This window comes from Mastomys coucha, unplaced genomic scaffold (assembly GCF_008632895.1).
Source record: "Mastomys coucha isolate ucsf_1 unplaced genomic scaffold, UCSF_Mcou_1 pScaffold3, whole genome shotgun sequence".
NCBI lineage: Eukaryota > Metazoa > Chordata > Mammalia > Rodentia > Muridae > Mastomys > Mastomys coucha.
In genome coordinates this window covers 68,618,425-68,633,316 of record NW_022196909.1, presented here as the reverse complement: position 1 = coordinate 68,633,316, position 14,892 = coordinate 68,618,425, and the positions used below count along the sequence as shown (strand labels likewise).

Genomic DNA, 14,892 nt, shown 5'->3' with positions numbered 1-14,892 from the left:
CCTCTAACCTCCATGTTTACACCATGGCCCCTCACACTGGCCTCTAGCCTCCATGTTTACACCATGGCATGGCTGTCTCCACTGGTGCATGAGCACATATACACATAAGCACATTAAATAAATCAGTGTTGTTTTTAAGAGAGAACCAATAAGATGGATTATCAGGTGAGAGTGTTCACTATACAAAACTCTATAGCCAGGCCTATACAGAGAAACCTTGTCTCAAAAAACCAAAAAGACCATTAAGATAACAGGTTCCAAATTCTAGAAATAAAGCAGCAGTCATATTTATATTCCAAGCACCTCTTTTGAGAAGACACTTTTCTTTCTAGAAGTATCTATTGATCCAGACTTAACTCATAGCAGGCTACATGGCCTAGAGCCACCACCTCAAGCCTTAATCTCTACCTCATGCTGGAAAAGGAAATCTTTGACAAACAGCTCTGCTGGGAAGAAAAATCCTAACTATAGCACGAACTTCGAGGACTGGCTGGTTGTCCAGGAGACTGGGTATCCCTGTGGTAGACATTTCAAGTCACCATTTTCTTTAACAACTAGCTTACAAAAATGTCTAAAACTGTAGCAGCTTTCTTGGGCATGCTGGTACACTAACTGCAGCATGATTGTGAAATGGGAGACTGCCTCCCCACTTTTCATCTGAGCAGGCCAAGCTCTGCTCATGTGTGAAGTTACGAAATCCCTAAAGCCCATACACAGAAGGAGGTCAGCTTTAGGTCCCCACAGACTGGATAGTCAGTCCAGAAGGAAAGAATTTTATGAGATGGTTCTGTTGTAACACTCAATTCTCCAAATTATCCTTGGCATTAATAAAAGAGCCACAAAAACAGAGTACTATGAAACTGATTTAATCTAGGAAAGCCACACCAAAAAGATAGAAGTTGTTTATACATTACTACCCAGGCCATGTCTTCATGTCCTGGAAATGTCTTGAGCCTCCCTGTTCCTGGATGTCTTGCAATAAAACAAGAGCAATACTTTCAACCAAAACATTTTATTTGCATTGATCTAAACTATTACACATATCCAAGCAGAGACATTATACATAACTTGCTAACTAGGCTCCTCAACAAAAGTAGCATTGTAAGAGAAGAGAAAAGACCTGGAGAATGGCTTTGAATTAAAGGAGACTAAGGAGCCTGGGATATGGCTCAGAGGTATGGGATATGGCACGTAGCAAGCCCTGGATTTGATCCCCAGCACCACATGAACCTAGCAAGGTGGTTCATGGTTATTAATCCTGGCTACATAGTTAGTCCAAGATCAGCCTAGACTACATGAGAACAGTTCAAAGAGAGAGAGAGAGACAGAGACAGAGACAGAGACAGAGAGAGAAGGGAGGGAGAGAATAAGTGAGGGAGGGAAGGGAGGAGAGTTGAAGGGAGGGAGGAAGAAAGGAAGGAAAGAAGGAAGGAAGGAAGGAAGGAAGGAAGGAAGGAGGGAAGCGAGGGAGGGAAAGATGGAGGAGAAACAGAGAGCAGGAAGGTAAAAAGATGAAGAAATGAATACTGAATGCCATGCTTGGTTCTTAACTGAGCACCCAGCAATAATACATGTTATGAATAGCATAAATTGGTAAGATGGTCATTGGACATAGGGGTTGAAAATTAGGCCAGAAGTCAGCAAACATTCCAGTAAAAAGTCAAGAGATGAACATTTGTTTTGCAAGACACATTCCAAGCCTCAGTGATTCCATTTTTTTGCTATGTGTAATGGTGAACAGATAATACAGTCCATAAAAACTATTTCAAGCCTAAACTGCTGGGACACACCTTAACTCCTAGCTAGTTAGAAGCTGACAAAGAATTACTTGAGCCCACAAGCTGAATAGCAGATACGACTGGTAGGCTACAGTCTGCTAGCCCTAAACCAGAGAACCTTATAAAGAAGTTCAATTCCCTGAGTGCTAACTCATGTGATTATATAAGAGAATTGCTTTCATCAGAGACACAGGCAAATATACTAGGTGTGACGTATCTGTTTGGAACTCTGAAATGATTCTAAAAGGTTCAGAGGAGAGGAAAAGGAGGGAAAGAAAGGGAAATGAGAGGTAATCATTGACGAATCTCCAGGTACAACACAGCCCATGGGGATTGTTTTGTTTTGTTTTGTTTTTTGCATTGCTGATGGGAGCTTGAAATTCTTCAATATGGAAAAGTTTCCAACTACTTGAAACTGTAGTTTGTGGCCCTGTAATTGATGTTTATCAAAGGGAACCACATCTTGGTTAGCCATTCCTGCCCTCCCTATAGTGGCCTCTAGGTTACAGGTGACCAGCAGTGTGTTCTCAACACCCCACCCTCATCTCTGATAGTTAGTGTGGCAGGGAGACCAGAAGGTGTCTTGTTCACTGTGCTGACCTCTGGTCCAAGCATCCCTGCAGGGTCTGTGATGGTAGACATGACCTCATTGATCAATTCCACAGGAATATCCCCCATCACTCGAGATCTCTTGGCCTCCTCGGGAACATGAGAGTTGTTCATTTTCCTCTTTTCTCCTGTGATGTTCAAAATAAAAGGCAAAAAAAAAAAAAAAAAAAAAAAAAAAAAAAAAAAAAAAAAAAAAAAAAAAAAAAAAAAAAAAATGGATGGTTTGAAATGGAGAATACATACTGATGAATCTAACTTATTTGGGGAGGAGACGTGAAATGAGAAAAGGTCTTGCCATGTATGCCTGCCTAGTCTAATAACTTACCATATATATATGTCTCCACACATATGTATGTATATGTATGTATACATGGCTCAAGTTAGCTTCAGACTGGTACTAATACCCCTGCTTCTATATTCCAAATGCTGAGATAATAGGTGTATGTTTTCACACTGGTCTCCCAACTAATTTTCTAATAACACCAATGGCTGTCCCAGGAGGAGAAAAAGTGGTGGTGGAAGAGAAGGGAGATCACCACGATTGCCAATTCCAGATTCATCTTAAAGATTGCTTGTTTTCTAAGATGACATATGAGTTATTAAAGCATGTTTCTTTGTCTTAATTTTGTATTTACTTTTATGTCATGTACATTGCTGTTTGGCCTGCATGTATGGCTGCTGTGTGACGGCATCAGATCCTCTCTGGAACTGGAGTTACAGGCAATTGGGAGCTGTCTGACATGGGTACTAGGTCCTCTGCAAGAACAGCCAGGGCATTTAAACACTAGGCCATCTTTCTAGGCCTAAACATATGGGTTTTTTATAGATTTAGAGCTTAGTTTCTGCTATTAGTCAAGGTCATCCTTGACTTCACAGTGAGTTCAAAGCTGTAACGCATTCCTATGATCATAGATGTCAAAGGTTGTTAAAAGACTGTTTAAATAGCCTCAAGTAGAAGTGTGTTGTTTTGTAGGGGGCTATACATCTCCAATGTCTTCATCGCAAGGGTCTGAGGTTTCCAGTGCTGGGGTAGAATATTCCCTGATCATCCAGCAGCCCAAGCCTGGACGATGTTTTGTCTGCCTGACATAAGAATTAAGAAGAAGGTTTTTTTTTCAAACCTTCAATGCCAGTTGATCTGATTTTTAACCTCCATTTACACATTACACAACAGGTGTTCATATGCATGCTCATATATTATATTTAGACATCTTTTTACATATTTGAAAAATACCAGTAAAATGTTTTGTTTTTAATAAAAACAAATGGTGCTGGGGAGGTGGCTATGGTAAAAGTACTTGCCTTGCAAATGTGTGAATCAAAATTCAGAGCCTTAGAGCCCACAAAAACCAGGCAGTCATGGTGACCTACTTCTAATTCCAGCCTTGGAAAGAGAAGCCCAGTAGCTCTACAGAAAGCTGGCTAGCTCAACTGCATTTCTCTGTAAGCTTTGGGTTCAATTGAAACATGTAGCCTCAGAATAAAGTGGAAAGTGACCAAGGAAGATTCTTTTTGTTTTGTTTGTGTTTCTTGTTTGCTTGTTTGGTTGGTTGGTTGGTTGTTGTTTGAAACGGGATTTCTCTGTATAGCCCCGGCTCTGTAAACAAGGCAGGCTTTGAACTCAGAGATTTCCCTGCCTCTGCCTCCTAAGTGCTGGATCTAAAGGCATGCGCCACCACCACCGCCCAGTGAGGATTCCTAACATCAATCTTAGAACTCCACACACACGTACCACACACTTGCATATATACCACACATACACAATGGAAAATAATAAGTTAAATAAATCAATGTTAAATGGTGAATTTTCTTTTGTCCACTTTAACAGTCGCATGTCATAATCTGGGAGAGTGGGGTTTGGAATCCTTTACCTTAAGAGCGATACGTCACAAGGTGAGCAGGGTACCGGCTGGGAAAAGCATGCAAAGGCACAGAGAACATGCTCCTACGTTCCTCTTGAAAACTGGGCTAAAGCCTTTTCTATTGCCTGCTTATGTCCAGGTCTCATGTGACCATGTCTGACATTTGACTCACTATAAAACCAAAGTCAATCCTGAAATCCTCCTGTCTCAGCCTCCCAAATGCTGGGATTATAGTTAGTATTACACACCCAGCTTGTTATCACCTTTTCTCCTTTCTATACTCGTAATTTTTCTGGTTTTCTTTTCCTTTTACTATTATTAACTGCATTTTTTTTTATATCTGGTACATGCATGTGCATGTTCGTGTGTGTGTGTGTGTGTGTGTGTGTGTGTGTGTGTGTGTGTGTGTGCGCGCGCATGCACGTGTGTATTGTTGAGACTAGAACGCAGAGCTTTATATGTTCCAGGCAAACACTCCAACATCCCCAATCCAATAACTGAATGAAAAATACAAATAGTACTTTGAAGTCAGGCATGGTGCCGCATGCCTTTAATCCTAACACTGGAAAGGTAGGCGGATCTCTGAATCTGAGGTCAGCCTGGTCTGAATAGGCATTTCTAGGACAGCAGCACTACACAGAAACACCTGAGGGCTTATTCACTTAAAAAAGAAGAAAATAGTAACTTTTCAATGTCCAAATGCAATTTGTTCCTCAAATATGAAGCCCATTTAACACATTTCCACACCATACTCACTAACTTTAAAAAAAGAGTACTACAAAGTACATAGTCTATAAAAAAAAAGGCTTTCCTTCCAATTGAACCAACTCTATGAATGTTGCTTTTGAAGATAATCAGGGATTACTTTAGATTTTTTGAGCAAGAAGTCACCATATTCCATGATTTGCATGTAACTTTGAAATCTTTCCCACAAGAGTTGCCAATAGCATTTCTTCGTTTCTCCCCTGCTGTGACTCCAAGTGTAACCAAGTGACTTTTGGGTGCCAGAATGAGGCAGAGTCTTCACCTCAAGACACTGAATATATCCTTTGTTTTCAAAAAGAAAATAGGTTTACTTAGTGCACTGCAAGGGTTTCCAGCCAGGCAGCAAGAAACAGTGCTGCCTACAGACAACACTGCATATCTCAGAGGGACCTATGGTGTGCTGCTGTCTCAAGAACATGTGTACCCCAGAGAAGAAGGAGATACCCATGGAAGAAAGCTTCTTCCCCTTTAAGTGCTTTAGCCAAGGCCAGGCAAAAATTAAATGAGACTAGCAGAAATCTGACAACCACCAAATGACATACCACACGGGTGCTGTAAGTTTTTATAGTTCTGCACTGCTGGCTTATTTGTTACAGAGCAATACACCCCCCAAAGTCTAGTGCAGAGCGACATTCACCCATTAATGTCGTAGGGAAACACAACTGGTAGTGAGTTTAAATCTAGCTGAGGGGCTCTGCCACTGCCTGAGCTCCCAGTGTGAGCTGCAGTGCTATCTTACTCCCTTGGTAGCTTACCTGGGTTTGCTTCAAGCCCAGAAGAGCTTCTGCATCCAGGACTTGTTCTCTCTCCATTGATCTGCTCATGGGAAGTGGAATTTGAACTGAACAATGCTGTCCCAGTAACAGGAGGACTGATCACTGTCCCAAGAGGAAAAAAAAAAAAAAAAAAAAAACGAGGATGTTAGGTGGCTCCTTTCTTTGACAACAAGACTCAAGGACACATGAGACATGAAGCCATCCTATAACTGCCTAACACCATAAACACCATGCTAAAATAAAACTGCAGAGCACCAAGATGCTAGACAGTCATGGATTATAACTCACTGATCAGAGTAATGGTGTAGTCAAGCTCATACTGAAAAACTAGTGAGCAAACAAGACAGTAAAGATTGTTTCATGAGTACTCAAGACATATGCCACGAAGACAACAAGGACAGATGTTTGCTCTTTTAAAAATCAAATCAATCATTCAGTAAATTAACAAGTCACCATTTGGTAGCCATCATGATAAAACTACATAGAGTCAGACTGAGTGTGGAGGCTGAACTTCGTGAGCAGAATTGCCGAGGGTGGGGTACTGACAAAGCCTAAAAGTTGTTCCCATGGTAAATTTTCCCTGAAGCGAAGAAAGTCAAAGGACTCCACATTACCTAGCCTTATCCACAGCCTCTAGAGGTGTTTAGTAGTCTAGAGACTTAAAATGCTGTCTTACCAAGAAAAAAGGCAAAAAATAATAGGCAGTCTATCCATTAGATAACATTGCACCAGATGCACTGACTTTAACAAGAACACCATTCTCATGTAAGAGAATGTCCTTTGCGGGCTGGAGAGATGGCTCAGTGGTTAAGAGCGCTGACTGCTCTTCCAAAGGTCTTGAGTTCAATTCCCAGCAACCACATGGTGGCTCACAACCACCTGTAAAGCTACAGTGTACTCATATACATAAAATAAACAAATAAATTTTTTAAAAAAGAGAATGTCCTTTGCTCTGAGAGTTGATAAATGGGACTATTTATAATCGTGAATTGATTTCTGTGAATATACATAATATAGTAGGTGTGGTAATTTGATTGACAAATGTTCTCTGTGGGTTCTTTTATATTTGGTTCAAGGCTGGAGGTGTTGTCTGGAAAGGTTATTTAACACTGAGGTGCAGCTTTGCTGAAGAAGGTACATCACTGAAGGCAGGCTTGAAGGCTTACAGCCTCAGCCCACTCCCTTCCTGCATTCTCTGCTTCCCATGAGAATGAAATATGATTAGCAACCTTCCTGCTCCTGCCACCAGCTCCCATACTTTTCCTGCAGTCGTGGATTCTCGCCGTCAGAACAGTAAGCCAAAATAAACCCTTCCCTCTGAGTTGTTTTTGGTCATAGTGTTTTATCACAGCAACAACAAAAAAAAAAAAATGATGAAATAGCAGTATGAGGAGGAGTCTGTATGTGTGTGTTCTCTGCCTCAACACACACACACACACACACACACACACACACACACAAAGTGAATGGGAACAAGTGGATGAGAAGGGAAAAATTCTTATTTAATGTCAAGTGTGCCGATTCCTAAGACTGGAATGCTCTGTTTTAAGCCTATAACTGCTTTGTATGTCTGAGTTTTTATTTCCAAATAAATTGTGTTGGTGCTTTTCACTGTAGGATGTTGCTTTTGCTGGGTGTGGCACTGATTTGTAGCTGAAGAAGTGAGAGATGGTAAGTAATGAGCACTCTGAGGAACACTGCCACATGGATAGACAAAGAGATCATTCACTGCCATTTCTTGGTCAGTAGTGGTTCACTCGGCAGATGTTCCCAGCAGCCAAGTCGGGATTAAATAAGCAAGCCAGATTCAACGAGCCACCAACCCCAGATGCGTCTAACTGTAGGCAACTGAATCACAAGAAAAATGGAGTACCGTGGCACCTGCAGTTCCAGGTACTTGACAGAAAGTTGCTTCAGCCCAAGACTTTAAGGCTAGTCTGGGCAACACAGAGTGATTTTGCCCTCTGCACCTCTAAAAAAAGGTGCTAAAAAGCAAAGCTGGTATACAGGCTCCTAGCACACAGGGTTCTGAATCTCCAAGTATACAGGAGCAATGTGAACAGAAAAAGCTCTGAGGGTTCAGAAGACTGGGAATAGCTGACAGAACTTCAGAGTTGTTACTATGACAGTCATTTATCACTGTGGCATGGCTGTGCAGACATGGCAATTTAGGTGATTACACTCTACTTTCCCAGTAAAGAACACATTGTAATTACAGTAGAACGGGACATGACAGCTCACTTCTGACTGGCTTTGTATAACACCAGAATGAATGGTCTAGCTTACGGGTACAATCTTAGCCACAGAGACAACCTCTGCTATATCCATCCTGTGCCATGGCAGTAACCTAACCAAAAGTAAAGCAAAAGAGGAGTTTAATTAGGCAAAGGTCAAAAGGAGTTTTCACAGACAGGAAGAGATTTTCCAGAGATCTTTCATCAAAGAACTAAGCAACAATGTCACCCGAAACAGTACATGTATGTCGAAACTCCTAGTACATTATAAACATTATAAAGATGGACTTGGCACTGCTAAAGATAATAGCAAAAACAATCTGGCGTCATTGAGAAGGACTTTATATACTAAAAGCAGAATCGCCTTCTTGCACCCACAATCCCACCATCTTTCATAAAATTGATATCACAGTTGAAGAAGCCAGACTGAGGATTGATTCCTGGACGTATCTTGCTAACAACTGTTACTGCGGTTTGAATAGGAAATGTTCCCCATAGGCTCATAGAATTAAACATTCGGTTCCTGGCTGGTAGTGCTGTTTTGGGTGGTTATAAAATCATTATGAAGTGAACCCTTGCTGGAGGCAGTACACTCACTGAGTGATGGCTTTGAGGTTTTATGCCCTGAGCCCTGCTTTCTTTCTCTCAGTTGTCTGTGTAAGGATGAAACGTGATAGACAGCTTCCTCTGCCTGCTGTCATGACTTCCCAGTCATGACAGACTGTTCCTCTAGAATCATAAGCCAAAATACATCACCACCAAAGCCCTTTTCACCTAGATTGCTTTTTATCAAAGTATTTTATTACAGCAACAGAAAAGAAAATAAATACAATTGCTAATAGAAGCATCTTCAAAAGGTCATCTCCTGACAGAGCTGAGCTGTCTGAAATTTGATGCTCCATTAATCCAGCTATGAAAACTACAACCTTCTGTGTTTAATGTGGTCTCAACTGTTTGCTTTGTGCTTGCACTGCTCATCAACACAGACACAGGCGCAGAATTTGAGTTAGTACCTACTTGCTCTTCATTGATAGTGATGTACTAGACTTATGGGCTCTAGACATCTATTTCCTTATGAAAAACAAATAAATGCAAAACTACAACTAACACCCTGGCTTGAGCTTCCTGGTTGCTTTCCGATTTATATAAAACAGATGTACCTGTTTGAATTCCTAGTGGGCTGGTTCTGGAAGAGGCTGAGAGAAAATCCTGATCCCAGATAGGGGAATTTTGACTATACACTTCTTCTTCCAACATGGACAGAAACCTAGGCACAGAAAAAATAACAAGAGTGAGCTTGTAAAAATTATAAACATCCTTCAAGGCTCCGAGACCATCTTGGAAGAGGGAACAAAAAGACTAAGAACCAGATGTCAAGAAAGACTGCAATACAATGTTCTCTGGACATGAAGAACCACTACACTCAGTAACTCACAGCATTGGCGGATGTCTGTACAAGACCTGTGCAAGATCAAGCAGGTCAATAATTCAAGTTGGAGTGGGAGCAGGTTCAAAAGCCCTCACTCCAACAGATGGATTCTGGGTAGGGGAAAGTCAGTTTTAAGGGTCTGAATATTGGTAGGTCAACCATGTTCCAGTGGATATCTCCACAATGAGAAGTATAGGGGCAGTACAAAGTATAGGGGTATTGGACTTGGTGGGTCATTTAAAAATAAAAAAGGACACAAAGGGTGGGTCTGGGAGAGTTAGTGGAGATGAAAATGATCAAGATATATGAAATTATCAAAGAGTTAATAACAACAGTTCTAACTAAAAATAGGGGCAGGAAGAATGGCTGAGTGATCTAGAATATTGGCAGCATTTCCACAGGAACCAGATTCAATTCCCAGCCCCCACATGGTGGCTCAGAAATATCTGAAACTTCAGTTCCAATGATGGACCCTTTTCAGGCTTCTAAGGACACCAAGCATGCACATGGTACACAGATACACACTCAGGCAAAACACTCACACAAATAAAATAAAATTTTTTAAATAAATAAAAAACCATTAATTCATTACCAGAGCATCAGTCCCCTGTAGCAACCTTCAACAAGCAACAGGGTTCCGACTTCAATTACAAACTACATTAGAATGATGGTGCAAGTGATGGATTCAGACGGACATTCTATAAGCATCTCCTTTACCCCTGCATAGCTTGGTAGGACACTGGCTACAGAGTACTAATCAGATGATCTATCCTTGCTGAGGCACACAGAAGATTCCAGTTGTTTATGTAGAAGTCATTGGCGTCGTCACCACCAATGTCATTACGTACTGATTAGGCACCTGCACCGTGCCTGCCCTGCTCCTGGAGATTCTGGAACTTCGCATTGAATCACCTCACCACTGCTATGATTACGAATCTCCTATTACACAAGTCTTATTACTTGACAGTGTGGTGAGGGATTGATGCCCTTAGTTGAGCCTCATAAAGCCACTATGAAAAAGAACCCAGTGCACCATGGAAACATGTAAAGGACAGAGGATTGAATAAGCATTCCATATTCTCATGACTACTAAAGAGCAGGGCCTGAACTGAGACCAGCAGTGACTTACTGTACTAACTTCACAACACACGAAATCAACTTCATCTCAACATGAACTGGAGGCCAACAACAAGAAATACCCCAATGCCATCACAGATTACTTTTTTTCCCCACTTCAATTCAGAGAGAAGAAATAGAAATACAGAAAAGGGAGGGGAAGAGAGAAAAGAAGGTGGGTGACAAATTAATCAATGGGGGTGGAAAAAGAGAGGAAGAAAAACAAGGAAGGAATCTTGTAACAACACAGAGAGAAGCGGAAAGGCACAGGTTAGAACCAGTTACAAGAAAGCAGACCTGCTGGCACCAGTCTGCAATGCAGTTACTCAGGAGCCTGAGGCAGAAGGATCACCACTTCAAGATCAGTCTGGGTAACTCAGCAAGGGACTCTAAAAAACCAAAAAAGCGAAAAAGCCACACACAGGCCTTTAATCACAGCACTCGGGAGGCAGATCTCTGTGAGTTCTGCCAGCTTGGTCTACCGAGTGAGTTTTAGGACAGCCAGGGTTGTTACATAGACTGGCCCTGTCTTGGAAAAAAAAAAAAGGCCCTAAATTCAATTCCAATATCGGTACCACAAAAATTAATAATAGCTGGGTATACGCATTTGATCACAGCACTCAGGAGGCAGAGGCAGGCTAATTTCTGTGAGTTCTAGGCAGCCTAGTCTACATAGCAAGTTCCAGACCAGCAAGATATCAAGGCTGCACATTAAAACTCTGTCTCAAGAAATAAATAATAGGGGCTGGAGAGATGACTCAGCAGGTAAGAGTACTGACTGCTCTTCTAAAGGTCCTGAGTTCAAATCCCAGCAACCACATGGTGACTCACAACCATCCGTAACGAGATCTGATGCCCTCTTTTGGGGTGTCTGAAAACAGCTACAGTGTAACTTACATATAATAAATAAATAAATCTCTTAAAAAAAAAAAAAAGAAAAGAAAAAAGAAAGAAATAATAGCCGGGCAATCAGTGGTGATGCACGCCTTTGATGCCAGCACTTGGGAGGCAGAGGCAGGCAGATTTCTGAGTTCGAGGCCAGCCTGGTCTACAGAGTGAGTTCTAGGACAGCCAGAGTTGTACAGAAAAACCCTGTTTCGAAAAACCAAAAAATAAAAAAGAAAGAAATGATATAGGAGAGGGAGGAAAAGTGGCAAGAGTGGAGGGAGGGACACTGCCATCAGGATGGAATTAATGTATGAAGGAACAAATAAAATACCAAATAAATGATGAAGGAATCATAAAAAAATAATAAATCAGTGAAAGAAAAAGTAGCATATAAAGATAAGATGAATGGTGTGAAATTCAGGAGAGAAGCCAAGAGCCCTCACTGTGTTCCAGGGAAATAGGTCCTAGCTCGCAATCTGATACAGCCAGCCAGAGCCTTCAGGAGCACCTCCAACTTTCAACATGCATGGTTTCACAGTGAAAACTGTGGGTATAACCCACTAGCCTCGAACGCTGGCATATTCTACGAAAGGGAATTTCAAAGGAGAGGTGGGTGGGAGTCTTAAGCTAGCATCTGTAACAGAGAAGAAGGCAGGCAACACTGATTGCTCAGCTCGGTGCACTAGCATGCTAGACTGGGGAGCTGAGCAAGCTGCACACTGGAAGCAGCAAATATCTGCAAAGAGCAAAATAATTTCACTGTGGAACAAAAACCCTGTCACTATACGAAGTAATTAAAATTTCGCCATTAACACCATAACTGGTAAGGGGCTCAGGGTCACTCTTTATCCCTTGACAAGAGATAGATTACTATGGTCTGAAGGCAAAAATGCTCCCTAAGTGGCAAATTAGAAACATTAGGTGTGAAATGGCTTTAATGTGGAGGAAAGGAGCTTTAAATGACTAAAAGGCGGCCTCTGTGGTGCAGCTTTATCAGAGCCACACCCTTTCTGTGTGCAACATGCACTTCTATCTGGAATTCTCTACATTGCATGACTGGAGTCTTGCTCCCTGGTACTCCACCTCATATGCAGGTTTCCTTAGAAAAATTTGATACTGCAAATGCTGGATGTTCCACTCAACCCTCTTAATGATACCCACAGGATTCTCTAAATCAGCCTTTGGATTCAGATTAAACTGTCAGGGAGAGTTCAGTAATCTCAACTAGAAAACAATCACTATTGGTGATGGTGGCATGCAGGGGCTTGTGTGTGTCTGTGCTCCTTTACTTTTATTTTTTTAATTGGCTTACAAAGTATTGATCCCTACCTGGTAACCCTGGACCTAACTTATTCTTAAAAATTAAAACTATTGGGCTGGCGAGATGGCTCAACCGGTAAGAGCACTGACTGCTCTTCAGAAGGTCCTGAGTTCAGATGCCAGCAACCACATGGTGGCTCACAACCACCAGTAATGAGATCTGATGACCTCTTCTGGTGCGTCTGAAGACAGCTACAGTGAATTACACCAGAGTGAGCAGGGCGGGGGCAAGAGGGGCCAGCAGAAGTCCTGAGTTCAATTCCCAGCAGTCACATACATGATAACTCACAGGTATCTGTACAGCTACAGTGTACTCATACATATAAAATAAATAAAATAAATCTTAAAAAAAATTAAAACTATTTAGTGATGCACATTTGGAATTCTAGCACTAGAAAAGCTGAGATAAAGAAAAACTGTTAGCCAAGCAATGGTGGTGGCGCATGCCTTTAATCCCAGCACTTGGGAGGCAGAGGCAGGCGGATTGCTGAGTTTGAGGATGGCCTGGTCTACAGAGTGAGTTCCAGGACAGGCAGGGCTACACAGAGAAACCCTGTCTCGAAAAAAACAAAAGAAAGAGAAAAGAAAGAAGAAAGAAAAGAAAAACTGAATCCAAAGGTAGCTTTTAGACTACAGAGTGAGACCACGTCTCAAAGCCATAACTCTTAACATAGTTCATGACATATAAATTGGGTAATTTGATAATAAAAATTCAGTTTTTCTGTACCTGAAGAGATGGCCCAGTACTTAAGAGCATATATTGCTCTTGTAGAGAGGTACCAAGTTCAGTTTCCAGACCCACATCAAGTTTGCTCACAACTGCCTGTAACTCCAGCTCCAGGGAGTCCCAGCACCTCTGGCCTTCTGATACTCATACAGTGCTTACATACATGTTCCCACACAAAAACATACTTATAAATAAAATGAATCTAAATATTAGCTTTCCCAAAAACATCATTTCAATTATTGTTGATCAAAGAATACAAAAGTGCCTCTCCCTCACTGTTCCAAATCAACACTTTTCAGTGGGACAAGGAAGAAAAGCTATGACACTCAGTAGTTTTTAAACCTTTACTCTTTTCTACTAGGCACCAAAGTAGGCTTTTTTTTTTTAATTTTTCCCTCCTACCCCCCAAAATAAACCCCAATCATCTTATTCATGTGTTGCTATCTTTGCTTACCAAGCCATGGGCTGTACCTTCACTTGCCCTCATCCCCTCCCCAGCAGCCTCCCTTTTAGCTTAAACTCATGGAGTTGCAGCCTAGAGCTGTAGTTCAGCGGCAGGATACATGTCTAGCATGTGTGGGCATAGATTTGACCCCATTGGAAGGGGGAAGCAAAAACATCGTGGTCCCAAAGCCCAGAGAGAGCCCTACAAATTCCTGTTGCGCTAACATAATTCCTGAAAGATTATGTATGCAGCAAAGCAAGATCCAGGAGTCACATGGTATGTGCATTCTATACTTAAGAGTTCAGAGGTACAAAGCTGAACTGGCTGCTTTTGAAAGGATGAGAGCCAGAAGTGAAGAGGCAGACACTTGGCCAGGGATGGGTTCTTCTGCAACCCCTGAATGGACAGAAACTGCACCTACCTACTCTCCCTCATCATCTTTAAATCCTGATACCTGAAATACATAGAGCAAAACAGTGGCTAGGCCTCTACAAGACTGGTCCTCTCACAGGCCTGATTGAGCTTTTCCCTTGATAATAAGCTACTGGTACTGTCAGACTCTATGAGTGAAGAGATATTGTCTTGAGTTGTGTATCCACTGGTAAAACCATAGAATCCAGTCAATAGTTTCAATTCCATGGCCACACGGACAGCCCTGGTAGGGTACAGAGGGACACAATTGAACAAGTATATGGAAAAGAAATTAGTATGGAAGAGGGGATATGCCATTAAAGAGCAAAGAGGTGAGCGCAGTAAGAATCCATTACATACATGGATTGTCAAAGAACAAATTTGATAGCCGGGCAGTGGTGACGCATGCCTTTAATCCCAGCACTTGGGAGGCAGAGGTAGGCGGATTTGAGTTCAAGGCCAGCCTGGTCTTCAGAGAGAGTTTCAGGACAGCCAGGGCTACACAGAGAAACCCTGTCTCGAAAAAAAAACA

At 41.8% G+C, this 14,892-nt stretch overlaps 1 protein-coding gene across 3 annotated transcripts in view; it reads right to left on the bottom strand.

The window, feature by feature from the left end:
- Nucleotides 1–14,892, bottom strand: part of Kat2b (lysine acetyltransferase 2B) — a 106,718-nt gene that overhangs the window by 23,471 nt on the left and 68,355 nt on the right. For all 3 annotated transcript variants that reach the window (XM_031348556.1, XM_031348557.1, XM_031348558.1), the window contains exons 7-9: nt 9,185–9,291; nt 5,770–5,892; nt 2,379–2,515 (exon numbers count right to left, since the gene is read on the bottom strand). In XM_031348556.1, coding sequence (XP_031204416.1) covers nt 2,379–2,515; nt 5,770–5,892; nt 9,185–9,291 — 367 coding nt within the window. The remainder of the gene's footprint in view (nt 1–2,378; nt 2,516–5,769; nt 5,893–9,184; nt 9,292–14,892) is intronic.